Source organism: Poromitra crassiceps, assembly GCF_964638095.1.
Source record: "Poromitra crassiceps genome assembly, chromosome: 2".
Lineage (NCBI taxonomy): Eukaryota > Metazoa > Chordata > Actinopteri > Beryciformes > Melamphaidae > Poromitra > Poromitra crassiceps.
This window is the reverse complement of record NC_139624.1, coordinates 37,903,543-37,931,443: the sequence shown is the minus strand read 5'-3', so window position 1 is coordinate 37,931,443 and position 27,901 is coordinate 37,903,543. Positions and strand designations below refer to the sequence as shown.

The window sequence follows — 27,901 nt, the reverse complement described above, 5'->3', positions numbered from 1 at the left end:
CGAAGGATTTAACGGTTGAGTGAGTACCCAGACTTGAGCTACGAGCAGCTGTTTTTGCCGTTCGTACAAGCGACCTGCTCAGAAAGGAGTTGGAAATCGAAGATGCTCAGGAATTCTTCTGGGCGGACTCAAAGGTCATCCTCGGATTTGTCAACAATAACGCCAGACAATTCCATGTATTAATCGAATTCAGTGTATCAAGGAAAATACCAATCCAAGTTAATGGAAACACGTGAGCTCTGAAGAAAATCCCGCTGACCACACGTCAAGGGGCCTCAAAGCGAAATAGCTAATTTCTTACAACTGGTCCAGACTTTCTCTGGCATGGCAATCTTCCCAGTGGGGATATTAAGGTGGGAGATGTTGCAGATGAAGACCCATAAGTTCGTAAGGCGTTTGCACTCAAGACCTTGACAACAGAAGATTCACTGCTCAATGGTTTCTTGAAGTTCTCCAGTCGGTCGAGGTTAGTCAAAGCCATTGCCAGACTCAATCGACGTGTCAAATGGCCCATTTCCACCACTGGTATCAGTGCGGCCCCGCCCAGCTCGTCTAGCTTTTTTGTCTCATTCCACCGATCAAAAACGTGGACAGCCACGTGGTTGAGTCGTGCTAGTTTTGGTCCCTGCTTTGTTGAGGTTCCAGCGCTGTGGACCCGGTACCATACCGTGACGTGAAAACACTGCAGACGACTGATTGGTCAGGCAGAATCGTGTTTACTCTATCTACTGACTGTCAATGCTGCATACCAGTTTAGTGGGGCTTACCTTCTCCAGGGCCGTAGCTAGCTATGAGGACGGGGAGGTCCGGACCTCCCCTAATATTTCAGAGATTTTTTTAATATTTCAGAGATTTTTTTTATTTATTGTTTTTTTTTTTTTTTTTTTTTAGCCTTTATTTAACCAGGTTTGTCCCATTGAGATCAAAGATCTCTTTTACAAGAGAGACCTGGCCAAGAAACAGCAGCAACACAAAGTTACAACAAACAAACACATAAACACATACAATTGAAAAACATTAAAATGATCAAATAAAACATTTGCATACAGACAGCCTGTTCTCAAGAGATTTTACCATAGCCTTAAAACCATTTAAGGTTACTAAGCTATTAAGTTTAAGATCAGACTGCAGACTGTTCCATGCGGTGGGTGCAGATAACCTAAAAGCTTTCTTCCCCAATTCAGTTCGGACTTTGGGAACAGAAAATTGTAGAGTGTCCTGAGAACGAAGATTGTAAAAAAATAAAACAATCTGCATGGAAAACAGGAAAAGCATGAAAAACACGGGATCGCTTTTATTTTGAAACGAAAGGCAGGTCAGGCAGGAAGTCATCTGACGCCGCGTCCGCGGTAACTTGATTCTGAGAGAGCAGCAGCATGGTGGTGAGTGATGACTGTCTGTCTGCCTGGCGAGATAATTGAAGGTGAGCGAGCTGCGAGACAGTGAGCGAGTGAACGACAGACAGTGAGTGACACACACTGACAGATTTTTTAGCAACAACCAAGAAAGTAAGTGTCTAGTCTGTCTAAGTAACTTTGTGTGTTGTGTACGGCTTGGGTTGTGTACCTGTGTTTGTAGGTGTCATTTTGATATGAATTTGGCTAAAACAGTTTGTGTTTGTTAGTTACAATTATGTTGACAGGAGAGCTGAGCAGGTGGTGACATGAAAGAGAATATACTGAATAATGACATCACAACAGTATAATCCTAATTTTGATTTAAAATGATATATTACTCTAAATATGGCTTAAAAAGGGGGGAAAAAAAACTCACATTTTTTTCGGGCGCCGCCGAATCCGCCTCCCCTTGCTGGACCTCCCCTATTTCGGAACCCTGGCTACGGCCCTGACCTTCTCTTCTGTTATGTTATTTCCATCAGTCTTTTGTGTTGCTCTGGTGAAATAAAATCGATCTCCTTACTCAGCTTTAACATGGCGGTGGTTTTACTTCGTTTCGAACTCAAGCTCTCACTAGTGCCTTAAACGCTGCAACGCAGCCCTATGGAAGACTGTTATTTTGCTCCAAAATTACTTTTCATTAAAACCTCACCACCCACCCGTAGGTGGCGTGGTACCCCCTGGGACTGACACGGATCCACGTGACTACGTCACGTCCTGCCAGCCCAGGGATAATCACTCTACGTTTCTTCCACCCGCTGAGAAGACGTGTTTTAGAAAGCTCCACGGTTAACTATGAGTTAGCTCTTTTACATAGCTTTAGATACTAGGCTCGTTCCGTCTGATTTGCCCACCTCAAGAGGGTCGCGTGGACGGGATAAAGCAGGCTTCGGGGACCCGACCCTGTACCCTTCACCCTGCGGCGTCGGAACAAGTCATCTGAAAGCTAAGAGTATCTTCCTTAGTTAACTGTTTAGTGCTACCGCCGTGTAGCTCTGCTAGCTACCGCCGTGTAGTGGTTATACAAAACTGTTAAGCTTTGCATACGTGCAAATAGCTTGTACCACGTAGCACAGGAAGAAAGAGGCTAATTAGCCCAGTTGTTACAGATAGCTACCTTGGCACCCGTGTGGGTAGCTTTCGTGTGCTAGGTACTTTAGTCGCCGGCTTTAGAGCGCGCGCGTTAGATAGTTAGCTAGTTGCTCAGTGCAGCTAGCTTGGACTACCTTGTAGCAGATAGTTAACGTGCACACGTGCAGTTAGTGTCTGTGTGCTAAGTACTTCGCGCCAGCTACCCCTGTGTAGGGCGCGCCTTAAGCGAGAGTAGTAGCTAGAAGCCATGCTCTTCAGTTAGCTAGATAGCTAGCTTGCTCCTGTGCAGCCAGTATCTAGTGATGTGTAGCACTCCAGCTCTTGCCGCTGCAGGCTTAGCTTGCACGTTAACCCCGTTATTCCTGTTAGCAGAGAGAGGGGGGAACAGCTAGGTGCTGTATTAGCTGTGAGGCTACGCTGGCCGGTTACGACCGGCACAATTAATTTGATGTGTGCATGCCTAAGGGCAGGAGCACGCCGCTCAGGCGTTGCTGGGACCTACATAAATGTAGTGTAGCTTTTACTGGCTTCGGCCCCGAAGGGGGCACTCTGAGATTTTAGCTAGGCGATTCGCTAGCTAGGTGAGCTCGCCTCGCACGTTGTGTGGGCCGCTTCTCTCAGTACTTACGCCATCTTAGCCAGCTTGCTTGTCTGCTAAGTGTTGCTTGCCTCGTGCAAATAGCATCTACTAGATTGTAACTCCCTCTGAGGAGTTTCTTCTGAGATTGACTAGCTTCGCGGGCCGTTGGCCTTTGCTTGCGGTCACGCTTGCTTCCCCGTGTTACTCAGGGTAGAGACTCGCTGCACCGGCTTGTGCGCAGGCTTGTGTTAGCGCACGCTTGTCTCTCAGTGCTTATGCTAGCTTAGCTAGTGGTTTCCACGTCTGTTCTCTCGGGTTAACAGGTTGTGGGTATTGGTGCCCCCCCTTCGGGATGGGCTATTGACGCTTACGTTACCATTGCACGCGCACGTTCGCTAGCCTCCGGGTTGCTTACTGTCTAGCCTGTGCTCTTGCTAACCTGCTAGCTTGCTTAAGCAGTACTCCCGCTATTAGGGTGCGCCCTGCGGGAGCTTGCTATTAGTGGTTAGCTTCCTGCTTCCTCTTGCTACTGAGCAGGGAAGGTCAGGGAGGGGATGGGCCGTGTGTAAAACTACTTTGGCCGAGTATGAATCGGCACGTTAAGTGCGTGTTCTGCCTTGGGCACGAGCACGCTGCACAGGTGCCTTGAACCCTCGGTCTTGTCCGGAGCTAAGCTCTTGAGAGCTGACCAAGGTCCGCTCTCAAAGAGGTGTGAAAGCTAGCTTGCCTTGCATAGGTGCAGATAGCAATATTTAGTACTGTTTAGCACAGAACGATAGTATTTTGCAGATAGCTGGCGTGCACCCGTGCAGTTAGTATCTGTGTGCTAAGTACATTGGGCGCGAGCTACCTCCGCTACAATAGACATACTGCTCCTTGCTGGCGCTACGCGTCCAGCAGGGCTTACAGCTCGCCAAGGTCTGGGCTCAGTGCCAGCCTTTGGCTTGTAGCTCTAAGGACAAGCCCACCGCCCTTGGTGCCCAAGGTCCGGGGTGGTTGGGAGCTCTCCATGGGTCGCACTCCCTTGTTGGGGCGCCCCCTGTGCAGATAGCAATATTTAGTACTGTTTAGCACAGAACGATAGTATTTTGCAGATAGCTGGCGTGCACCCGTGCAGTTAGTATCTGTGTGCTAAGTACATTGGGCGCGAGCTACCTCCGCTACAATAGACATACTGTTCCTTGCTGGTGCTACGCGTCCAGCAGGGCTTACAGCTCGCCAAGGTCTGGGCTCAGTGCCAGCCTTTGGCTTGTAGCTCTAAGGACAAGCCCACCGCCCTTGGTGCCCAAGGCCCGGGGTGGTTGGGAGCTCTCCATGGGTCGCACTCCCTTGTTGGGGCGCCCCCTGCAGGGAGCCTGGCTGGGGGCACAGCGCACCTTGGTCCATGGCCACGGCCTGGCCTCGGTTGGCAGCGCCCGGGTCAAGCCCACCGGTTGGCTCACCAAGGCTGGGCTTAGTTCCAGCCTGCGGCTTGTAGCTTTAGACCCACCGTCCTCAGTGCCCAAGGCCCGAGTTCGGTCGGGAGCTCGCCCAGGGTCTCATACCCATCATCTAGGTTCGCCTTGGTCCATGGCTACGGCCTGGCCTCGGCTAGAGGCTCCTAGGACAGCCCACCATCAATGGCACCGACGGCTCTTGCTGGTCAGGAGCTCGCCTGGGGGCCGCACTGTCGGACAAGTCCACGTGCGGCCGGTCTCGAGAAAGAACGTTACCTCCGCAGTCCCCCCAGCCTGCGAAAGGAAAGAAGAAAGATGGCCGTGGAGGAGGAGGCCGTGGAGGAGGAGGCCATGGACGGCTCCATGCGTCCAAAATTGGACCTTCGGCGCCTCAACAAGACGCAGAGGAAGTCCCGTTCCGAATGCTCTCTTCCCCGCCTGTTCAACGAGTTGAGACAGGGGGATTTCTTACTTCCGGGGATCTGGAAGGTGCGTTCTTCCATGTCCACATGGTCAGGAGACACAGGAAATACTTGAGGTTCACCTTCCTGGGGAAGGCTTACGAGTTCTGTGTCTTGCCATTCGGCATGTCTTTGAGCCCGCGAACCCTCACGGTGTGCGTGGAGGCAGCCGTGGCTCCCCTCCGCGCGAGGGGGATCCGCATCTTCCTATATCTCGACGACGTTCTCTTAGCGGCCGACTCGAGGGTCCGTGCCGCGGAACATACCAAGGTGGTGACCGATCACCGGCAAACCTTAGGGTTTTTGGTGAACTGGCAGAAGAGTTGCCTCGTCCCAGCGCAGGCGGCGACCTTCCTGGGGCTCGAGCTATACTTCCTGCGAGCCTTTCGCCAGAGCGACAGGCTCGCACGGTTCGGACAGCAAGCCAAGGACATTAGGTCTGTGCCCTCGGTGTCAGTGCATCAGTGCACAGTGATGTTGGGCCTGATGGCCTCAGCACTGCATGTGCTCCCGCTAGGGAGGCTACACATGCTCTCGTGGTCCAAATATGGTTCTCAGGCTTCGCCTGGACTCGGCCGGGGACCGTCATCGCAGGGTTCCTCTGACAGGTCAGGCCTGGCAGGCGCTGGCTATATGGGCGGACCCCCGTTACCTCTCGAGAGGTACTCGGTGGGGCCCTGTCCCGCTCAGGATGGTGATTCGCACAGACGCCTCCCTCTGGGGAGGGGGTGCGATTTGCGGGCATTTTTCGGCGAACAGCCGGTGGGAGGCTCAGGAGCTTCGCCACATAAACGTGCTAGAGCTGAAGGCGATTCGCCGGGCTCTGCTTCAGGACAAGCCCACCATCAATCGCGCCGTGGGCCCATTGTTGGTTGGGAGCTCTCTTGGGGACCGCACTGCCGGACAAGTCCGCGTGCGGCCAGACTCGAAAGAGAACGTTGCCTCCGCAGTCCCCCCGGCCTGCGGAGGTAACACTTCCAGCGGCTCACACATGGGCACCATGTGCTGATTCGCTCGGACAATAGGGCAGCGATCGCCCACCTGAACAAACAGGGCGGTGTGCGGTCGGGGGCGCTGAACCATAGCGGGGATTCACCTGTGGGTGTATCCCAGTCTCCTTTCAGTGTCAGCGGTCTATCTGCCGGGACGGCGGAGTTACGACCGGCCTGCTGTCTCGAGGCAATCCCCGTTATACGGAGTGGTGCCTCCACCCTCGGGTGATGGAACAGGTTTGGGCCAGGGTTGGTCGCGCCTGCGTCGATCTCTCGCATCGCGGCGCGCGACACACTGCCCACTGTGGTTCTCGATCCAGGAGGACAGCCCCCGTTAGGTCATGACGCGCTAAAAGCGCACGCGTGGCCGAGGGAGGGGCTCTATGCGTTTCCCCCGACCCCCCCTGATCCGTCAGGTGTTGGACAGGGTGAGGGAACAGCGCCTCCGGCTCGTTTTAGTCTGTTTGGCCCAGGCAGACATGGTTTGCGGACCTGGTCTCCCTGGCGCAAGATCCGCCCTGGGCATTGCCGGTACGGGCCGATCTCCTATCCCAGGCGGAGGGGGAGGTGTTCTACCCCTCCCCAGGCAGGTGGAAGCCAGCGGTCTGGCTCCTGAACCGGACCAGTTGCTAGCCCAGGGCTTGCCTGATAATGTGGGATGCACTATGCAGCAAGTAAGGGCGTGGATCCAGTGAACTGCAGTGTGCGACCAGTTCTCTGTTTCCTTCAGAGCCTGCTTGACGCGGGTCAGTCCCCGCAGTCGTTTAAAGTGTACGTAGCCGCGATTCTGCTTGGCATAGGGGAATTGAAGTACGTGGGGGCGTACCCTTTGGTCTTGCGCTTCATGAAGGGGGCGCGTAAACTGCGCCCGCCGTCGCGGTGCGTTTTTTCCCCAAATCGGACCTGGTTACGGTGCTGGACGGGCTAACGGGTCATCCGTTTGAGCCCTTGGACTCCGCCGATTTAAGGGTTCTGTCTTTAAAGACCGCGCTGCTGCTGGCCTTGTCGTCAGGAAAGAGAGTTGGTGACCTGATTGCCCTTTCGGTGCAGCAGGCCTGTGTGGTTTTGGGAATGATGGGCGCAGGGTTACGTTGCGACCTAACCCGGCTTACCAACCTAAGATTATTAATGTCAGCTTTAGGTCTATGGTCATAGACTTATCAACATTCTGTCCCCCGCCGTTCAGTTAGAGACGGGTGAGGAGAGACGTTTGCTCATGCTGTGCCCCGTAAGGGCGCTCTCGGCCTATGTGGCCAGGACGCGTTCTTTACGCATTACAGATCAGCTGTTGGTTTGCTTTGGGCAAAGGGCCCAGGGCGGACCCCTTTCCAAGGATCGCTTATCACACTGGATAGTGGAGGCGATTGCGTTGGCATACTCTGCCGTGGGCAAGGTTCCCCCAGAGGGTATCAAGGCGCATTCTACGCGAGGTGTTGCGACATCCTCTGCGTTGTTGCGTGGTGTGTCGGTGGAGGACATGTGTGCCGTGGCCTCATGGTCCTCTCATCACACTTTTGTCAGGTACTACGGTCTCGACGTGTCCGGTTCACAGTTCGCGCACGCGGTGCTGTCGGTGGCAAGAAAGTAGTATCGTTGCCACTCTAATATGTCATTCGGTTAGGCATAAACGTTGCCATATGGCCGTGGTTCACCGGTGCCTTTCGGGTCGCCCTGTGGGGTGCTCCCGGCAGCAAGGTCGGTTGAATGGAGGCACTAGTGAGAGCTTGAGTTCGAAACGAAGTAAAACGTTAGGGTTGTGCTACAACCCAGGTTTTACGAGTGAGAACGAGAGCTCTCACTACCCAGCCTTGCTGTGTCGATGCGTCACGGGGTGCGTCGGATCTCAGCGGGCTGGAAGAAATTAGAGTGATTATCCCTGGGCTGGCAGGACGTGACGTAGTCACGTGGATCCATGTCAGTCCCAGGGGGTACCACGCCACCTATGGGTGGGTGGTCAGGTTTTAATGAAAAGTAATTTTGGAGCAAAATAACAGTCTTCCATAGGGCTGCGTTGCAGCGTTTAAGGCACTAGTGAGAGCTCTCGTTCTCACTCGTAAAACCTGGGTTGTAGCACAACCCTAACGTTTTCAATTGTTTTGAGAGAGAAAAAGTCCGCTCCTCAGGAAGCCCTTGTAGTTGTGTGCAGCGTCGGCTCCGCTAGGCCGCAGGCGGGGGTTTAGTGAAGCCACGGTCTTGCCTGGTGAGAGGCCGCCGGGGTAGAGGCTTCACTTCTCCCTGTAGCGCAACCCCCGTCCCTCGCGCAGCGCATGCATGTGAGTTTGAGTAACAACAAAGTGATATCCATTCTCCTGGCCGATTGTCACATTTGCCCATGTACACTGTAGTCATTTAGAGGCACCAGTATTTCATAAACAGTTTAAAAGTTCTGTGTATGGATTTAATTTTAAAGTTATATGTTATAGCCTACTTCGGCTATGGGCGGAGGGCAGATATGCGGTCGCTATGACGACCAGGTGTGGGCGGAGGCGAGTAAACTTGCTATGGAAACAGAGTCTATATCAAGTAGAGCCGAGTAAGACCAGGTCGAGTAGAGCTGTACTGTGCTGTTATATGTGGTGGAAATGAGCCAAAAGAGCTCAAGGCAGGGCCGGTTCCAGAACAAGATGACTAGGGATGCATCCTAGAAGGGGTGCACATGCACGGGCCGACCCGGGTGGCCGGCCGCCCGAAAAATTTTATGTTATTTTACTAAAAATAATGCATTTTACCATAATTTCAAGTAGAAATATAGCCGCAAGCGGCGATGCGGGGTCCAAGCTTCCGGTGACTTGGGGGGTATATGTCAGATAGTGCACATTTATTCAGACTTGGTATGTGCACAAGTAAACAAAGTTTGGTTGAGATCCGGTGACCTGACGGTTTCCAAGCAGTACTAGTAGTAGTAGTAGTAGCAGTAGTAGTAATAGTGTTGGTAGTAGAGGGAGTGGTAGCAGTAGTAGCAGCAGAAGTACTAAGAATAGTAAATGGTAAATGGACTGCATTTATATAGCGCTTTTATCCAAAGCGCTTTACAATGTGCCTACATTCACCCATTCATACACCGAAGGCGGCCAGCTGCCACGCAGGGTGCTGGCACAGCCATCGGGAGCAATTTGGGGTTCAGTGTCTTGCCCAAGGACACTTCGACGTGCGGACTGGAGGAGCCGGGGAATGAACCACCAACCTTCTAATTAGTGGACAACCCGCTCTACCTCCTGAGCCACAGCCGCCACTAGTAGCCAATAGTAGTAGTAGTAGTAGCAGCAGCAGCAGTAGTAGTGGTGGTTGGCTGTTATAGCGCCACCATCTGGTGGATTGGTGTAATTTTTTCCTTTGAGTAGTGGGTGATGTCTTGAAACTTGAAGTAGTACTTGGATAGAAAGCAGTTTTTGTGTACAATATCCCTTTAAGTATCTGGACAGAAAGTGGTATTTGGGTAGAACATACTGTCAATACGACAAGTACTTCTCTGGCTCTGCAGATACATATAATATGGTCTACAAAGTTAAATACAACAGTCTGGATAGCTCACTTGGTAAAGCTCATGACTTATGCTAACTAAAGACTATTGTGGCTCAAAGTTCAAACCCCATGTGGGATGAACAATTTTCAACTTCAGACAGTTAAGTCAGTAATAGTAATTAAAACCCCACATGTTGCCTCCTTATTTTGCGGTGTTTCATGAACTTTTTCAATATCTTGGAAATGTTAGCTGGAGATTGCGTGGCTGTGTTCAAGAACGTGTTTTGCAACAGGAGAGGTTAGTTCTTGTCTCATGATGGAGCTTTTGTGTTCTAAAATCAGAATTTTCAGTTGTCATTGAGTCTTTCCCACACACACATCAAACCATAGGGCATAGTGGCGTCCACTACAGAACGTTGATGGTTTTATCCCTGAAATTGCTTTTGATGACTATAGCCAGCACCCTGCATTGCAGCTTGTCATGCAGTCCATTTACCATTAAGGACATGTCTGTATTACACACATAATCCACCACTTTACATTAAAAGTCTGCCCTGAATGGAGGTGTTTGAACTAATTGGTGTGGGTTGTGCTGTTACAATGGAACTAAAGTAAAGGTAAAGTCCCACTGATTGTCACACAATGTGTGAAATTTGTTCTCCGCATTTGACCCATCCCCTGGGGGAGCGGTAGAGGGAATCATATGGTGATCTAACCCCCCAATTCCAACCCTTTGATGCTGAGTGCCAAGCAGGGAGGCAAATAGGTCTAATTTTTATAGTCTTTGCTATGACTCGGCCGGGGATGGAACTCACGACCTCCCAGTCTCAGGGCGGACATTCAGACCACAAGGCCACTGAGCTGGACACATGAGTGACAAGGATAATTCAGATTTAATTCTCTTTTTGGACCTTTCACATCTGAAGACACAATAATGTATTGGAATGTTTTTCCTTTCATATATCTGAAAGAAGGCTCCCAGCAAACACAATTACATCATGATGATGTTCTGATATCATCTTTCAGTGACGTCCAGGACTAGGCCAAATCACAGCCGATTTGGGGATCATTTAGACATCTACACAGGAATGTCAAGAGGACGTCGAAATATGACGTTACCATAAATAGGCATATTCAGTTATTCTGCTATGTACACAGTGTGTATTCAGCAGCGTTATACATAATTATATTCAGATTAACCTTTATTCTACATTTTCAAAAAATAAAACAGTTACCTGGCCATGGTTTGAACCCAGGACCTCCAGCTTTGGTGTCTGCTACTTTACCCCTACACCATCCTTCCACAGCAATGACAAGGCACGGATATAACCTTATTATGGCATAAACTTGTTTTTATTCAAACGTGGGTGTCAAGTCTTTGTGGATCGGGCATTACTGTGTGACATCTAAACCAACTATGTATTATGCTACAGCAGATGCAGAACCCCAAAACACATTAACCCCACCCAAAATGCTACATTCCAACTTCCAGTAGTAGTAGTAGTAGTAGTAGTAGTAGTAGTAGTAGTAGTAGTAATAGTAGCAGAAGTAGTAATAGTAGTAGTAGTAGTGTTGGTAGTAGTGGGAGTGGTAGCAGTAGTAGCAGCTGTAGTTGTAATTGACCGGTTAATGAGTTGTGGGCAATTTAGTGTTGGCGTGTGTTTCATTAAAAGTTTCGAGATTTAGCATTTCAAAACGGTTTCACGTATCCAAAATCCTTTACTAACCTTAGGTCGGGGTAGTCCATAGATGGCCCAGAAAAAGTTTTGTGTGATTTGGCCAAACGGTCTAGGAGGAGCTCGCAAAAGTAGGTTTTTGATCAAATTCAAAATGGCGGAAAATCTACCACGCAGAAATGGGCGTGGCCTAGTGGGTTAGATACATGATGCTCCAGGGAAACCAGTAGATGTGGAATTTTGATTCTACAGCTCGCAGTTCAGAAGTTATGGACCGACAAACGTGAAATTGGCTGTTATAGCGCCACCATCTGGTGGATTGGTGTAATTTTTTTACTCTGAGTAGTGGGTGATGTCGTGAACCTGTGTGGAAAGTTTGGGTGATGGGGGGTGTATGGTTTCTGAGATCCACACACTTTTAGGGCAGGAAAAGAACAAAAGTAAATACACAAAAGTTTAAACATTTATCATTTCAAGACGGTTTCACGTATCCAAAATCCTTTAATAACTTTGAGTCAGGTAAGTCCAGAGATGCCACAGAAAAAGTTTAGGCTCATTCAGGCAAATGGCCTGGGAGGAGATAGCAAAAGTAGGTTTTTGATCAAATTCAAAATGGCGGAAAATCTAGGCACACGCAAATGGGCGTGGCCTATATGGATAGATGCGTATTGATCCAGGGAATACAGCCGAAGTGGAATTTTGATTCTACGCCTCACGGTTCAGAAGATATGGACCATAACGCGAAATGGTCTGTTATAGCGCCACCATCTGGCCGATATGGGTAATTTTTTGTTTCTGAGTAGTGAGGCACATTTACAATCTATGTGCCCAGTCTGGCTACGCTGAGCATTACAGTTTCTGCTGTACATACAGTTTTACCGGAGAAGAAGAAAAAAAAATATATATATAGCCGCAAGCGGCGATGCGGGGTCCAAGCTTCCGGTGACTTGGGGGGTATATGTCAGATAGTGCACATTTATTCAGACTTGGTATATGCACAAGTAAACAAAGTTTGGTTGAGATCCGGTTACCTGACGGTTTCCAAGCAGTACTAGTAGTAGTAGTAGTAGCAGTAGTAGTAATAGTGTTGGTAGTAGTGGGAGTGGTAGCAGTAGTAGCAGCAGAAGTACTAAGAATAGTAAATGGTAAATGGTAAATGGACTGCATTTATATAGCGCTTTTATCCAAAGCGCTTTACAATGTGCCTACATTCACCCATTCACACACCGAAGGCGGCCAGCTGCCACGCAGGGTGCTGGCACAGCCATCGGGAGCAATTTGGGGTTCAGTGTCTTGCCCAAGGACACTTCGACGTGCGGACTGGAGGAGCCGGGGAACGAACCACCAACCTTCTAATTAGTGGACAACCCACTCTACCTCCTGAGCCACAGCCGCCACTAGTAGCCAATAGTAGTAGTAGTAGTAGCAGCAGCAGCAGTAGTAGTGGTGGTTGGCTGTTATAGCGCCACCATCTGGTAGATTGGTGTAATTTTTTCCTCTGAGTAGTGGGTGATGTCTTGAAACTTGAAGTAATACTTGGATAGAAAGCAGTTTTTGTGTACAATATCCCTTTAAGTATCTGGACAGAAAGTGGTATTTGGGTAGAACATACTGTCAATACGACAAGTACTTCTCTGGCTCTCCAGATACATATAATATGGTCTACAAAGTTAAATACAACAGTCTGGATAGCTCACTTGGTAAAGCACGTGACTTATGCTAACTAAAGACCATTGCCGCTCAAAGTTCAAACCCCACGTGGGATGAAAAACTTTCAACTTCAGACAGGTAAGTCAGTAACAGTAATTAAAACCCCACATGCTGCCTCCTTATTTTGCGGTGTTTCATGAACTTTTTCAATATCTTGGAAATGTTAGCTGGAGATTGCGTGGCTGTGTTCAAGAACGTGTTTTGCAACAGGAGAGGTTAGTTCTTGTCTCATGATGGAGCTTTTGTGTTCTAAAATCAGAATTTTCAGTTGTCATTGTGTCTTTCCCACACACACATCAAACCATAGGGCGTAGTGGCGTCCACTACAGAAGGTTGATGGGGTTTATCCCTGAAATTGCTTTTGATGACTATAGCCAGCACCCTGCATTGCAGCTTGTCATGCAGTCCATTTACCATTAAGGACATGTCTGTATTACACACATAATCCACCACTTTACATTAAAAGTCTGCCCTGAATGGAGGTGTTTGAACTAATTGGTGTGGGTTGTGCTGTTACAATGGAAGTAAAGTAAAGGTAAAGTCCCACTGATTGTCACACAATGTGTGAAATTTGTTCTCCGCATTTGACCCATCCCCTGGGGGAGCGGTAGCGTGCGCCACGCTCGGGAATCATATGGTGATCTAACCCCCCAATTCCAACCCTTTGATGCTGAGTGCTAAGCAGGGAGGCAAATGGGTCTCATTTTTATAGTCTTTGCTATGACTCGGCCGGGGATCGAACTCACAACCTCCCAGTCTCAGGGCGGACATTCAGACCACAAGGCCACTGAGCTGGACACATGAGTGACAAGGATAATTCAGATTTAATTCTCTTTTTGGACCTTTCACATCTGAAGACACAATAATGTATTGGAATGTTTTTCCTTTCATATATCTGAAAGAAGGCTCCCAGCAAACACAATTACATCATGATGATGTTCTGATATCATCTTTCAGTGACGTCCAGGACTAGGCCAAATCACAGCCGATTTGGGGATCATTTAGACATCTACACAGGAATGTCAAGAGGACGTCGAAATATGACGTTACCATAAATAGGCATATTCAGTTATTCTGCTATGTACACAGTGTGTATTCAGCAGCGTTATACATAATTATATCCAGATTAACCTTTATTCTACATTTTCAAAAAATAAAACAGTTACCTGGCCGTGGTTTGAACCCAGGACCTCCAGCTTTGGTGTCTGCTACTTTACCCCTACACCATCCTTCCACAGCAATGACAAGGCACGGATATAACCTTATTATGGCATAAACTTGTTTTTATTCAAACGTGGGTGTCAAGTCTTTGTGGATCGGGCATTACTGTGTGACATCTAAACCAACTATGTATTATGCTACAGCAGATGCAGAACCCCAAAACACATTAACCCCACCCAAAATGCTACATTCCAACTTCCAGTAGTAGTAGTAGTAGTAATAGTAGCAGAAGTAGTAATAGTAGTAGTAGTAGTGTTGGTAGTAGTGGGAGTGGTAGCAGTAGTAGCAGCAGTAGTTGTAATTGACCGGTTAATGAGTTGTGGGCAATTTAGTGTTGGCGTGTGTTTCATTAAAAGTTTCAAGATTTATCATTTCAAAACGGTTTCACGTATCCAAAATCCTTTACTAACCTTAGGTCGGGGTAGTCCATAGATGACCCAGAAAAAGTTTTGTGTGATTTGGCCAAACAGTCTAGGAGGAGCTCGCAAAAGTAGGTTTTTGATCAAATTCAAAATGGCGGAAAATCTACCACACAGAAATGGGCGTGGCCTAGTGGGTTAGATACATGATGCTCCAGGGAAACCAGTAGATGTGGAATTTTGATTCTACAGCTCGCAGTTCAGAAGTTATGGACCGACAAACGTGAAATTGGCTGTTATAGCGCCACCATCTGGTGGATTGGTGTAATTTTTTTACTCTGAGTAGTGGGTGATGTCGTGAACCTGTGTGGAAAGTTTGGGTGATGGGGGGTGTATGGTTTCTGAGATCCACACACTTTTAGGGCAGGAAAAGAACAAAAGTAAATACACAAAAGTTTAAACATTTATAATTTCTAAACGGTTTCACGTATCCAAAATCCTTTAATAACTTTGGGTCGGGGTAGTCCATAGATGACCCAGAATAATTCCTATGTGATTTGGCCAAACGGTCTAGGAGGAGTTCGCAAAAGTAGGTTTTTGATAAAATTCAAAATGGCGGAAAATCTAGGCACACGCAAATGGGCGTGGCCTATATGGATAGATGCGTATTGATCCAGGGAATACAGCCGAAGTGGAATTTTGATTCTACGCCTCACGGTTCAGAAGATATGGACCATAACGCGAAATGGTCTGTTATAGCGCCACCATCTGGCCGATATGGGTAATTTTTTGTTTCTGAGTAGTGAGGCACATTTACAATCTATGTGCCCAGTCTGGCTATGCTGAGCCTTACAGTTTCTGCTGTACATACAGTTTTACCGGAGAAGAAGAAAAAAAATAATAATCGGAACAGATACAATAGGGATCCACGCACTTCGTGCTTGGACCCCTAATAATCGGAACAGATACAATAGGGATCCACGCACTTCGTGCTTGGACCCCTAATGATACCAGCCAAGCAAAGATATTTCAAGTGTTTCAAGTGCTTTACTGAAATATTTGGACCATATAATGATAATACAATTATCTCAACCTTAAAAGGTTACATATAGGTGCCAAAAAGCCATAAATTCACATCAAAGAACAAAGAAAAACAACAATTATAATTCAAGTTTAAACAGTAAGTGTGCAGCTGCAGCATTTATAAAAAAAAAAAAAAAATGTACCACTCTTTTCAACTGAGCATGCAGACAATTAAAATAAGGGTGCAATGCGTGCTTTTGCACCCCTGTAAAACCGGGCCTGGCTCAAGGGCCTGGTATCAAGAACCAATGAAGCCACAAGTCTCAAAGAGAGAAAGGATGCAAAGCTTACCATCATAAGCATCGTCCAAAGGGCAAACAAGAGACCTAACAAAAACAAGAGATCCTAACAACCAAGGATAAAGCAAGCAGGCTGCACAGATTGAATCCTTTCCTGGACAACCAGTACAGCCAGACTCTCCCCCGTTGTAGGGAGAGAGTCTGGCAAGCGAGATTATAGTTGCCTAAACCTAACCAAGTTGTTGTAGTTGCCTAAACATAAGCAATGGTGTGACACGTGTTTACTTTTTTTTTCTTTTTTTTAATGGCATGTCGGGATGTGGCCCAAAGGGTCCTGACAAATAGTCATAAGGATGCGATGGGAATGAGAAGGTGAAACACAGCAGTAAATTAACCCTTTCACCTCCTGTATTCTCTCTCTGCATCTCTGTTTTGTCCTCTTCCCATCTCTTTCCCTCTCTCTTTCACACACAGCACTGGCTCAATGAGTTGGAGATCTTTGCCATGATCTTGGCGGCTGCCATCCACGACTTTGAACACACAGGAACCACCAATAACTTCCATATTCAGACAAGGTATGTCCTCCAACAAGCAGAAACTCAGACAGACTGACATTAGAATTAGCTGAGGGGAGTGAAAGCGCGACAAAGCCCTAAGCAGAAGATAGATCTTAAGTCAAATACCACAAGACAATGAGAAAAGTTGACCAAGTATGAAATAAACATGCTCCCAAAACTTCCACGGTGAAAAAGTCACAGCTCATTGTATCTTGCATATGGAAACTGGCCATGTGGTATATTGTACGTTTGTTTGGGATATGCAGGTCAGACACAGCCATCTTGTACAACGACCGAGCCGTCCTGGAGAACCACCATGTGAGTGCCGCCTACCGCCTCTTACAGGGTGATGACGATATGAACATCCTCCACAATCTATCCAAAGACGACTGGAGGTGAGAGGATACCAGAGAACCTGAATAGATACAATGGACTTTCCTCTCCAAAGTAGGCTAATTTGTCTGTTGCATGAGTGCTTTGCGTGAGGGGAAAATCGATACAGCATAGTATCATGATATTTTGCTTGGCAATATTGTATCGCTACACAGACGCTAAGTATCGATCTTTTAAAATGGCAATAAGTATGATAATAATATAAATCAATAATATCGTATCATGGGGCCTCTGGTGATCCCCACCCCTACGTCACACCTACAGTATAGCCCTTTAACACATGCTTGTGTGATAAGGGGCTATAAACATAAGTAAAGTAAGTAAGTAAAACTTACCATACAAAAGTACAAGTACAATAAAAGCATGGGATAAAACAACAAATATAAAAAGTAAAAAGAAGTGATTGTTTAACGATTGCCAAAGGTCTGTCTGTAAAAGTGTGTTTAATTGAGCTGTTTTTTAAAATGGCTTTCTGATGGGACGGTTCGCAGGGCCAGGGGGAGGGCATTCCAGAGCCTTGGGGCCATTACCTCAAAAGCTCGGTCCCCTTTTGTTTTGAGTTTTGTCCTGGGGACCGCCAGGAGCACCTGATCGGATGACCTCAGTGACCGGCTGGAGGAGTATGGGAGGATGAGGTCTGAGATGTAGGAGGGGGCGTGACCGTGGAGGTCTCTGTGAGTGAAAATAAGGACTTTGAAATCTATTCTGAAGTGTACAGGGAGCCAGTGCAGGGCGGCAAGGATGGGGGTGATGTGACATGATTTTTTTGACTTAGTGAGCAGTCTAGCAGCAGTGTTTTGAATTAACTGGAGTTGGTTGACAGATGATTTGTTGAGGCAGGTGAACAGTGAGTTACAGTAATCAAGTCTGGATGAGATGAAGGCATGTACAGCCATTTCCAGTTCGGTATGTGATATGATGGACCGGAGTTTTGTCCAGGTGCATTGATTGGTCAAAAATGACGCCCAGGTTTCTGAGGTGGGTGTGCACGTTTTCCTTAAAGGCCCCCAGGTGCGTGGAGACTCTGGAGGCGATGTTGTCGGAGGCTATAATTAACACCTCGGACTTTGCATCATTGAGTTGAAGGACATTTCTCCCCATCCAGTTTTCCATGGCGGAGAGACATTCTTGTAAAATTGTGAGTTTCCCCAAACTGTCGGGCTTGAAGGAGCAGTACAGCTGGATGTCGTCAGCGTAGCAGTGGTTGGAGATACCTGGGAATTTACTGATAAGAAAGGCCAGGGGGAGCATATATAGAGTGAAGAAAAGCGCAAGGACGGAACCTTGAGGCACGCCACACGAAAGGGCAGAGGGGACGGACTTAAAAGGGCCCACAGCCACAGAGAAGCTTCTCTCCCTGAGGTAGGAGGCACACCAATTTAGGGCACTCCCAGATATGCCCACCCACTCCCTGAGTCTATCCAGCAGGGTGGCATGGTCGACCATGTCGAACCCTGCGCTGAGGTCCAATAGGACTAAGATGGAACATTCACCATTGTCAGCTGACATCAGGAGGTCATTTGAGACTCTGAGGAGGCCAGTTTCAGTTGAGTGTTTTTTTGCGGAAACCAGATTGAAATTTGTCCGAGAGGTTATGGTTTGACAGATAGGTGGTGAGTTGGTTGGGCACAACTTTCTCTAATACCTTTGAGACAAAAGGCAGCTTGGATATGGGTCTATAGTTTTTGGGGAGGGAGGGGTCCAAGTTAGGCTTTTTAAGGAGGGGTAACTGAACTAAACCTATGATTTATCTTACCTATGCCTTATCTCCCAGTTTAAATTGCTTTTGTCTCAGTTTTAAAAGGAGTGTTTATTTGACCACTGAGGATGCAGTTAGGGAGTCACTTATTTCAATTTACAAACACAGGTTCATACATATGGAGGGTGGATCGTGCCTAAATCAAATACAATACACACATTGAAATACTATGCACACATTGAAATACAATACACATATTGTAAATACAATACATATATTGAAAATGCAATACACATCTGAAGAATACAATACATGTGTAACATTATACAAACCTCAAGCTCAACCTTGGTAAGACAGAGCTACTCTTCCTCCCAGGGAAAGACTGCTCTCTCGCTGATCTCTCCATCTCCATTGACAATACCACTGTACTTCCCTCCCAAACAGCTAAAAACCTTGGGGTGATCCTTGACAACCAGTTGTCTTGCTCAGCCAACATAGCTGCGACAGCACGCTCCTGTAGGTTCTCCCTCTACAACATCCGCAAAATCCATCCCTTTCTCACAAGAGAAGCGACTCAACTCCTGGTCCAGTCACTTATCATCTCTCGCCTGGACTATTGCAACGTGCTCCTGGCCGGCCTACCTGCCACCGACATCCGACCGCTTCAGCTCATTCAGAACGCTGCAGCCCGTCTGGTATTCAACCAACCCAAATTCTCTCATGTCACTCCCCTCTTCCAAGACCTCCACTGGCTTCCCATCTCGGCACGCATCAAATTCAAGACACTGGTACTGGCCTACAGGGCAGTACACCAGTCAGCTCCCCTGTACCTGCAATCTATGGTCAGGTTCCAAACCTCTCAGCGCTCCCTTCGCTCCTCCACCAGTGCAGGACGACTCGTCCCTCCCTCGCTTCGGGGGCTCAAAAGTCGCTCATCCCGATCTCGACTCTTCTCGTCCCTGGCACCTCAATGGTGGAACGAGCTTCCACCTTCGGTCAGGACAGCTGAATCACTGCCGATCTTTTGGAAAAGACTAAAGACACACCTTTTCAGGCTCCATCTGGGCCCTTCTTGATCTAACTTCTTTCCCTATCTTTCTAAAAAAAAATAAAAAAAACACTAACCTAAACTAAACTTGTACCACTGTTCCTTCAGAGGTTGTAGTTGTCATAGACTGTGTTGCATAGTTGATTGCTCTATTGCTGACAAAAATGTGTTATTGTAAGTCGCTTTGGATTAAAGCGTCTGCCAAATGACGTAATGTAATGTAATGTAACAATAAATACAATACCGAAATGCTTAAATACAATACACATAAGCCACTTCTTAACATGCAGTGGAATCCGTATTATAACCCGCTCCTAGCCGGTTGGCCTGCATGTTAAACAACAATTAGCCGGCCTACACGCACTCTCGCGAGTCCGTATCATATTCATCTCGGTCCCCAGTGTAGGATCCGCATTAGCGCAAAAGCAGCTGCTGTTTAACTCTGGCAGCTCATGATCCTGATCATGTAGGCTAGCTGTTATGTGGGCTGGTGGTGGCACTTCATGTTCACGTAGTTTATTAATTAATTAATCGTTCGGGCAATCGCTTATATCAACGAATTAAACGAGCAAACTCACGGTTTCCTCAAGTGCTGCAAAAACGTCTTGAATTGTTTGGTAGAGGGATCCCAACGCGCTTCAGCTATGCAGGCAGGCAGGTCCGGTGCATCAGGAGGGATGCTTACTGCTGCGCTGCTTGCTTGCTCCCATGTCAGAAAAAGCCTAACTTTTGTGGGGAGAAATACATTGAAAACTGGTCAGATATGACTTGAATGCCACTTGTAAAATAAATCACCCACAGTGATTGACGATGGTCCGACCACTATTTTGACTGGGCGGCTTTATGTAGCCTAACAAAGGCGGAAGCGCTAATTTTTGGCACATTGCCACCCCTCGTGGTCGGAATGGACTCCGTTAAAACGGCATGTTTTTGAATGGAGTTTGGTTAAAGATTCGCTAAAGCTGTTTCAATTTAGCACAGCGCCGCTGCCGACTCACACGACACGACAACTATTTGCCTTGTAGGGAATAACGTGCATGCTCCCGCACCCCCTCCCCCGCCCACTGGCAGAGAGAATACTGACCATTTCCAGCTGTTTCTAAACAAAGACCCCTCATGTTTAAAAAGGTAAAACCGGAAAATATCCTGCTCTGGCTAGCCAGAGATGATCCAGACTTGTATTGTATTTCGATATGTGTATTGCCTTTTCAATATGTGTATTGTATTTCAATGTGTGTATTGTATTGAATTTTGGCATGGGTGATTCGTGCCATAATCAAATACAATACACACATTGAAATACAATACATACAATACATACATCGAAATACAATACACATATCAAAATACAATACACATATCGAAAATACAATACAGTTGTTGTATTTTCGAGATGTGTATTGTATTTTCAATATGTGTATTGTATTTAAGCATTTCGGTATTGTATTTATTGTTACACATGTATTGTATTCTTCAGATGTGTATTGTATTTTCAATGTCAGTCAGGAATGTTTCCCATTTTTTTTAGTTGTGACGTAATCACTCCGTTCCCGCTCCACTCAGCTGGCTCAGAGCTCATGTGTCGAGAGACACTTTCTAAAGAGTATAAATTAAGCTTAAGTTGGCTACCTTGGCTACCTTGCTGGCAAAATGTCGACGAAGACATGGGCCGATCTGCAGCGGGAGGCAGCTAATGCCATGGATCTAATTCCTCCCCCCAGTACCCCTCCTCCAGCAGCTCATCCTGTGCCCCCAATGTCTGTAACGTTACCCTCACATGGATCAACTTCCATGGAATCAAGAGTTCGTGGTGCTGTGCAAGGTAACGTTAACGTCCTAACCAGAGGTCTAGCTAGCTAGATAATTGTCCTGTCGTTTTGACGTTACCTTGCACAACACCACGAACTCCCATGGAAGTTGATCCACATGAGGCTAACACATACTGGGGCATATTGAGGGCCCAGGATGAGTGGCTGGTGGAGGAGGGGTACTGGGAGGGGTCATAGTCTTCCATCCGACCTCTCAATAGTTCGACCACTCATGAGTTAGACTACCCAAAGATCCGCCCTATTATTTTAATCTCATAAATCCGACCTCCCAAAAATCCGACCGCAGTAAATTAGACAGTTGCGTGGGACTCCAGAGAGAGAGAGACTCTCTCTCTCTCTCTCTCTCTCTCACACACACACACACACACACACACACACTCACTCACACACACACACACACACACACACATACACCCTCCATCTCTCTCTCGTTCCGAAGCAAATGTGCAGCGGGTCGTGCACGCCACGCACAATTACGGCGTTTTCACAGTTATTTCGGTGCCTCGTAAGACCAGACACAAAAATTATAGTTTGTTTTGTTTTCCAGAAATTCCAACTTGTTTGGTTCGGTTTCACACCAGCCAAAAAGCACCGACCAAAGTTGCCAAGTTGCCAACGCTCAGATTGGCAGGAGACTTGACTCCTAACTGGAATTTCTGCGTAGCCTATAGGCTGTTGGAAGTGCTGTATATATGCGGATTTACGCGAGGTCGAACTACTGGGTATGAAATCCGACAGTCGGAATAATGGCGTTAAAATGGTCGGATTAATGGAGGGTCGACATTATGAGACTACAATGATAAAACACGCCGTAGACATCAATGGTCGGATTAGCGGGTGGTCGGAGTTATGTGTAGTCTGACCTATGGGGTGTCGTACTAACGCGTGGACCCCACTGGGAGGAGGAATTTGCTCCATGGCTCCATAGCCGCTAGCTGAGCTGAGCTTCCGGTCCGGAGTGATACGTCAAGCCAATCAGAATCAAGAAGTACTACTCGTCATAAAAATGCACACTGAAATACAATACACACAACTAAATACAATACACACAACTAAATACAATACACACAACTAAATACGCTTCGCCTGAGATTTGCGGTTGCCATAGCGAAAAAATGCCATGTTTTTCAATGCCAGTCAGGATTATTCATGCCAAAATTCAATACAATACAAACATTGAAATACAATACACATCGAAAAGGCAATACACATATCGAAATACAATACACATATCGAAAATACAATACACATGTCGAAAATACAATACAGTTGTATTTTCAATATGTGTATTGTATTTTCAATTATGTGTATTGTATTTAAGCATTTTGGTATTGTATTTATTGTTACACATGTATTGTATTCTTCAGATGTGTATTGTATTTTCAATATATGTATTGTATTTCCAATATGTGTATTGTATTTCAATGTGTGCAGTATTTCAATGTGTGTATTGTATTTGATTTAGGCACGATCCACCCTCCATACATACAGTGTGGTTGTCAGAATGTTTCCAAGCATCAACCAAAACAGCATTTTAATTTCAGCAAAAGTGGAATTTATTTATAATCTGGATTACAGTTAGTACTTTTGGTTTTAATCCCAACACAAACCATAACCATAACCCTAACCTTAAACAGTTTCTTTATTTGCCTAAACATAACCAAGTTATTTTACTTGCCTATAAACAAACCAAGTTGTTTTACTTGCCTAACCATAACCAAAGTTGTTTTATTTGTGTTTAGTGTTGGAAATGGAAAGGCAGCAAGATTTTCAAATTAACCAGCGTTGTAGACGTAAAATGCCACATTTTAGAAACAGATTTAGCAGACATTTTGTTTCAAAATACATATCCCTGTTTTTCAGGCACATAAAATGCCAACAATTTATTGTGGCGACTGGGATGACCTGACTGTGCTCTCCTCATCTCTCCTTCAGAGACTTGCGAGCGCTGGTGGTGGAGATGGTGCTGGCCACTGACATGTCCTGCCACTTCCAGCAGGTCAAAGCTATGAAGAACTTCCTGCAGCAACCTGAGGCGTAAGTACTGCTCTGTACCTTCAACATTGCCCTGCTCAATGATGATTCAAGTCAGTATTCCTTTGTTCCATAACACGGTGTGCAGAAGATCTGCCATATACAGTAAATGTGTATGTAAGTAAGATATATGTGGGATTAATGATGGCAAAAATGATTTTCTTCCCTGACCGACAACCGACGCTCATTAACCGAAATAACGACAAGATTAAATGTATTTAAATGTATTTTTTCCTGATTTCCACCCCATTTTCTCCCCATTTGTTCTTGGTCAATTTCCCCCCTGCTGCCCCGGTCGCTGCTTCACCCCCTCTGCCGATCTGGGGAAAGCTCTAGACTAGCACCATGCTTCCTCTGAACTCTGACAAGTTTTGTGAATGCATCTTGCACCATTTTTACCCTATCACGCTAACCAAATCTGTCCACAGACAGATCAACAAACATAAACACCAGGCAAAGTAGTCAAAACAGCTTCTGTGGTAGTTCCCTCTACAATAGGTGTCTCCAGGACCACTTTCCCCCCCCCCCCATGATGACATACACACAGACTCACAGGGTGAAAACAATAACCCCACTGTTGTGACTGCTCCTCCAGATGACTTAATGGCCTCAACCCATATCCAGTGTTTCCCCTAGAAAAATGTTCAGGCCTGGAGGGATTTCGAAACGTACCCCGCCCGCAACGGTGGGGGCCCTCGCTGGCAGCGCTAAACTTTTAGCTAACCTGTTCGCATGTTGGCAATGGCATCCCAAGTATCATTGTACTATTATGGGATGTGATGCGAACAGATGTATTATGGGATGTGCGTTTCCCAGGCAACGACACACATTGACACGTTTTGGAACAGCGCTGCACGCTGGCACAATGATCCTAAAAGCAAAATGCTTATTGTTTTGAATGATTTGGCATCTTCTATTACTGTCAACACCAGTATGTTGTATTGTAATAATATGCCATAAAGGTTTATTTAAATTTTGGGGAGAGCAGGGGGGGAAATCTAAAAAAAAAAAAAAAAAAAAAAAAAAATTGGGTACAATTTATTTTCTGGCCTGGCGCAGGCCTTGCTGGCCTGGCGGGCCCGCCAGGCCTGTAGACTGGTAGGGGAAACACTGATATCTATACAAAAGGAAATAATAAGCCGTAAAGCACTTGTCTTGACCTGTATTAGACAAAGTAGAGTTTTGGATGGATGAATGATTTGCAGTCCTCTCTGCGTCCTGTCTCCAGGATAGACAAGCCCAAGGCATTATCTCTGCTTCTGCACACTGCGGACATCAGCCACCCAGCCAAACAATGGGACATGCACCACCGCTGGACCACCTCCCTCCTGGAGGAGTTCTTCAGACAGGTAGAGAATCTTCTAGGGTTTTTCTTGGATCAGAATGGGCCTGGTTCTACGGGGATTCCCGTGGGTACCATGAGTCTCCCCTTTACAGGCATGCCCACGTTATGCTAATCCCATGCAGTTTTTGGCATGCAGTACAGTATGTATTATTTTCGCCTGCTATGTGAATATTCTAACAATATATTATAATATATAACAGTCTTGCACTTACACCGATTATTATCAGATTTTCTTTTTTAAGAAGCTATAGCAGTCTATTATAGAACAGTTTCCATTTGACATAGGCCTACATTTCATGCATCAAATTGAAAGTGCAGCACATTTTCTTTTTTTCTACTTTATATTGTGTGGGCCAGGGCTATTCAATTGGCGGCCCGCACTGGAATTGCATTTTTATTTTTTACAGTGCTCCTGAACGCAACAACAAGATTTCCCTGAATAAGTGTCCAAATGTTCATGTCATTCTGGCCAATACTCCACTTCTGTTATAACATTTCAGTCTGGAATATGGAATGTCTTTCAATACTCTTTATGACTAAAAGGCTAAAAGTAATCTCATGTGTAAGAAATTACTGTTCTACATTGAAGTAAACATTTTAATAATTAACTTGTTGGTTTTGGATGGTTTGGTTTTATTTAGCTTCAAGAGTTGTTCTTGTGTGAACCTCAACAGGCTTTGAGAATCCTCAGCCACTTACTGATACTTATGCTTAAATTAACCCACTCATATTCTCGTTTATTTCAAGAAAAACATTTTGGCTAGTGGAAATTCTAATTGGCTGGTAACTTTGAAATCTAGCAGCCATATTGGCAGGTGGTCAAAAAAGTTAATTTCAAGCCCTGCAGGGAGAGCAGGTGGTGACATAGGAGTGAGTGAGAAAAGGATCAAATATTGGTGGTTAAGACTGAATAATGACATCACAACTGTTAATTTAAAATGAGTTATTCCTCTAAACCTGCCTTCAAATGCCCCAAATTTTTCACGCCGGAGCCAGGGTGGCCCCCAGCCCTCGGCCCTCAGCAAAATGTGGCCCTTGGTGAAAAGTAATTGGGGACCCGTGGTGTAGGCTAAAGGAAACCGCCAACATGATTTTTTTGTGTGTGAGATAATTGGAGCACAAGACTGTGTTGAACTAAATGGCTAGAAGAATGTTCTTTATAGTTCAGTCCAGTTCCCTCAGTTCAGTTTATAAAGGAAAAAAATATTCCACTTTGGGATTTCCATGTTACCAGTTCAATGCAGTTCAGTTCACTCAACAAAAATACTCCATTCTGGGATTTCCCTGTTACACAAGAAAAATAACTTCGACCCAAGGAAACTATTTTATAGATTTATAAGCTAAAGCAGCTAAAGCTAACCCGAGCTATTAACACATTGAATGCCAGCCATGTTTTCATTCCTGTAGGTAAGTTGTGCCAGGGGTGTTTTTGACGATTCTGGCTCATTTTAGAACAGCCCAGGAATTCTTTTCTGTTAAGAATTCATGAACACCAATCATCTAAAAATAACTAATAGAATGTGTGCTTTCTCTGTCTAAAAGAGTTAGTTTGCAGAGTTAGTAGTTATGTAGATATTAGCCGTTGAGTACAGCATGGTTTCAGCGTCTGGAAATTTATTCAGAGATAAATGGCTTTTTGTGAAACAGTCACTTTAACCATTCATTTTTGGCATCAGTAAGACCGTCAGACATTCTAAACAATAGTTTTGAACAGTAATTTCCTCCATAACAACAGGAAACACCCCTCTCATTCAAACTCCTCCCTCCGTGTGTCTTCTCCTCCTGGCTGTACAGCGGGCGTGTCAGAAGCGCTTTTGCTGCTGCCTGCCTGTGTGCCTGCCTGCCTGCTTGCCTGCGTGCAGACGCTCCTTGTGCGAGTCAAGATGGGCCGGGGAATGCGTGGGCGATGGGCAGATGTTGATTCTGGCCTTTCTGAGGTGTTTCAAAGTGTGTTTCACCTATGATCTATTTTGCAAATCGCTCTCCGCTCTCTGTGTGCTGCTGCCGGTGCGCGGCCGCTCTCAGGCAAGACAAGTCTTGAACGGATTACTGTAAAATCGCCACGGCATTTCCTTGAACGGCTTGGTCCCGCGGCAGTTTTTTCTTTGATTTCGGTCGTCTGGGGGAGCACTGTCAACACTTAGTGGGTCGGTAAAATAGATTATACACATTATCTTGCTCCAATAGTGATCTCGAAGATGTAAAAGTTGTTGATTGATGTACCACCGTCAAAAAAAAAAAAATGTTTATGTAAGACGAGTAAACTCGGCTCTGGCACTTAAGCGTTGGATTATGTAAGACGAATTATTTCGGCTATGGCACTTAAGGTGTTAACGTTACGAGGATAGACGCAAATATGGATCAAACGCAGACTTAACACCACGCAAATGCCTCAGTAGGGGGGAGGACTGGAGGTAACTTCTCTCTGCTCTACTCACCGGCTGATTTGTGTGATTCAAAGACGCAAGGGGCGTGTTGACAGAGTCTGCCTGGTGCAGTGTGGAGGTGAGTAAAAAAAACACTGACGAAAGCAAATCGTGTGATTTGCAACACAATGAGATAAACGTTAGAGCACGTTATGAAAGTTAAACGATAGACATTGAAGACATGAACATTTTTTTTTTACACCAATTAACTCTGTGGAGAAATGGGCTGTCTTGTGTTTCTCACGTGCAGCATGATCGGCTATGCAATCGGCAAACAATAAAGCAATATCTGCAATCAGCCGAACGCATATTTGAGGTCAAAATCGGCAGATACAGATTGCGTGTCGATCGATCGGAGCACCTCTACTGAAGTGTAGGGTTCGGTACCGAAAGAAGGTACCAATATGGTACCGGTACTTTTACAACCAATACTACCGGTACCGAATTGCAACCCAGATTTAGGTGCCTCATTTAGGTGCCATGCCCGAGCTGCTGAGTGAAATATCCGCCCTCCGGTGCTCCGAAATAGGCGCTGGACGCACCTTCACTAACATTCTAGGGCATACATGGGCAAATTACGGCCCGCAGGCCGGATGCGGCCCCCGGGCGCCACCTGTGTGGCCCGCGATGGAATTGCAAAAAAAAAAAAAAAAAAAAAAAAAATTACACACACAGTGCCCCTGAACGCAACATGCAAGATACCCGCTGAATAAGTGTCCAAATGTTCATGTCATATTCTGGCCAATTCTCCACTTCTGTTATAGCATTTCACTCTGGAATATGGAATATCTTTCAATAATCTTTATGACTAAAAGGCTACATTGAAGTAGAAATTTAAATAACTCAACTCAATGGTTATGGA

The 27,901-nt window shown here is 46.3% G+C and overlaps 1 protein-coding gene across 1 annotated transcript in view; it reads left to right on the top strand.

Annotated features, from left to right (window-relative positions):
• The window catches only part of LOC310799437 (dual specificity calcium/calmodulin-dependent 3',5'-cyclic nucleotide phosphodiesterase 1A-like), a gene marked incomplete at both ends in the record, with an annotated part of 131,599 nt that overhangs the window by 69,275 nt on the left and 34,423 nt on the right, over positions 1-27,901 (top strand). Inside the window, 4 exons of the mRNA XM_083662019.1 lie at positions 16,183-16,283; positions 16,532-16,660; positions 23,170-23,271; positions 24,497-24,617. Of these exons, the coding sequence (XP_083518145.1) occupies positions 16,183-16,283; positions 16,532-16,660; positions 23,170-23,271; positions 24,497-24,617 (453 nt within the window). The remainder of the gene's footprint in view (positions 1-16,182; positions 16,284-16,531; positions 16,661-23,169; positions 23,272-24,496; positions 24,618-27,901) is intronic.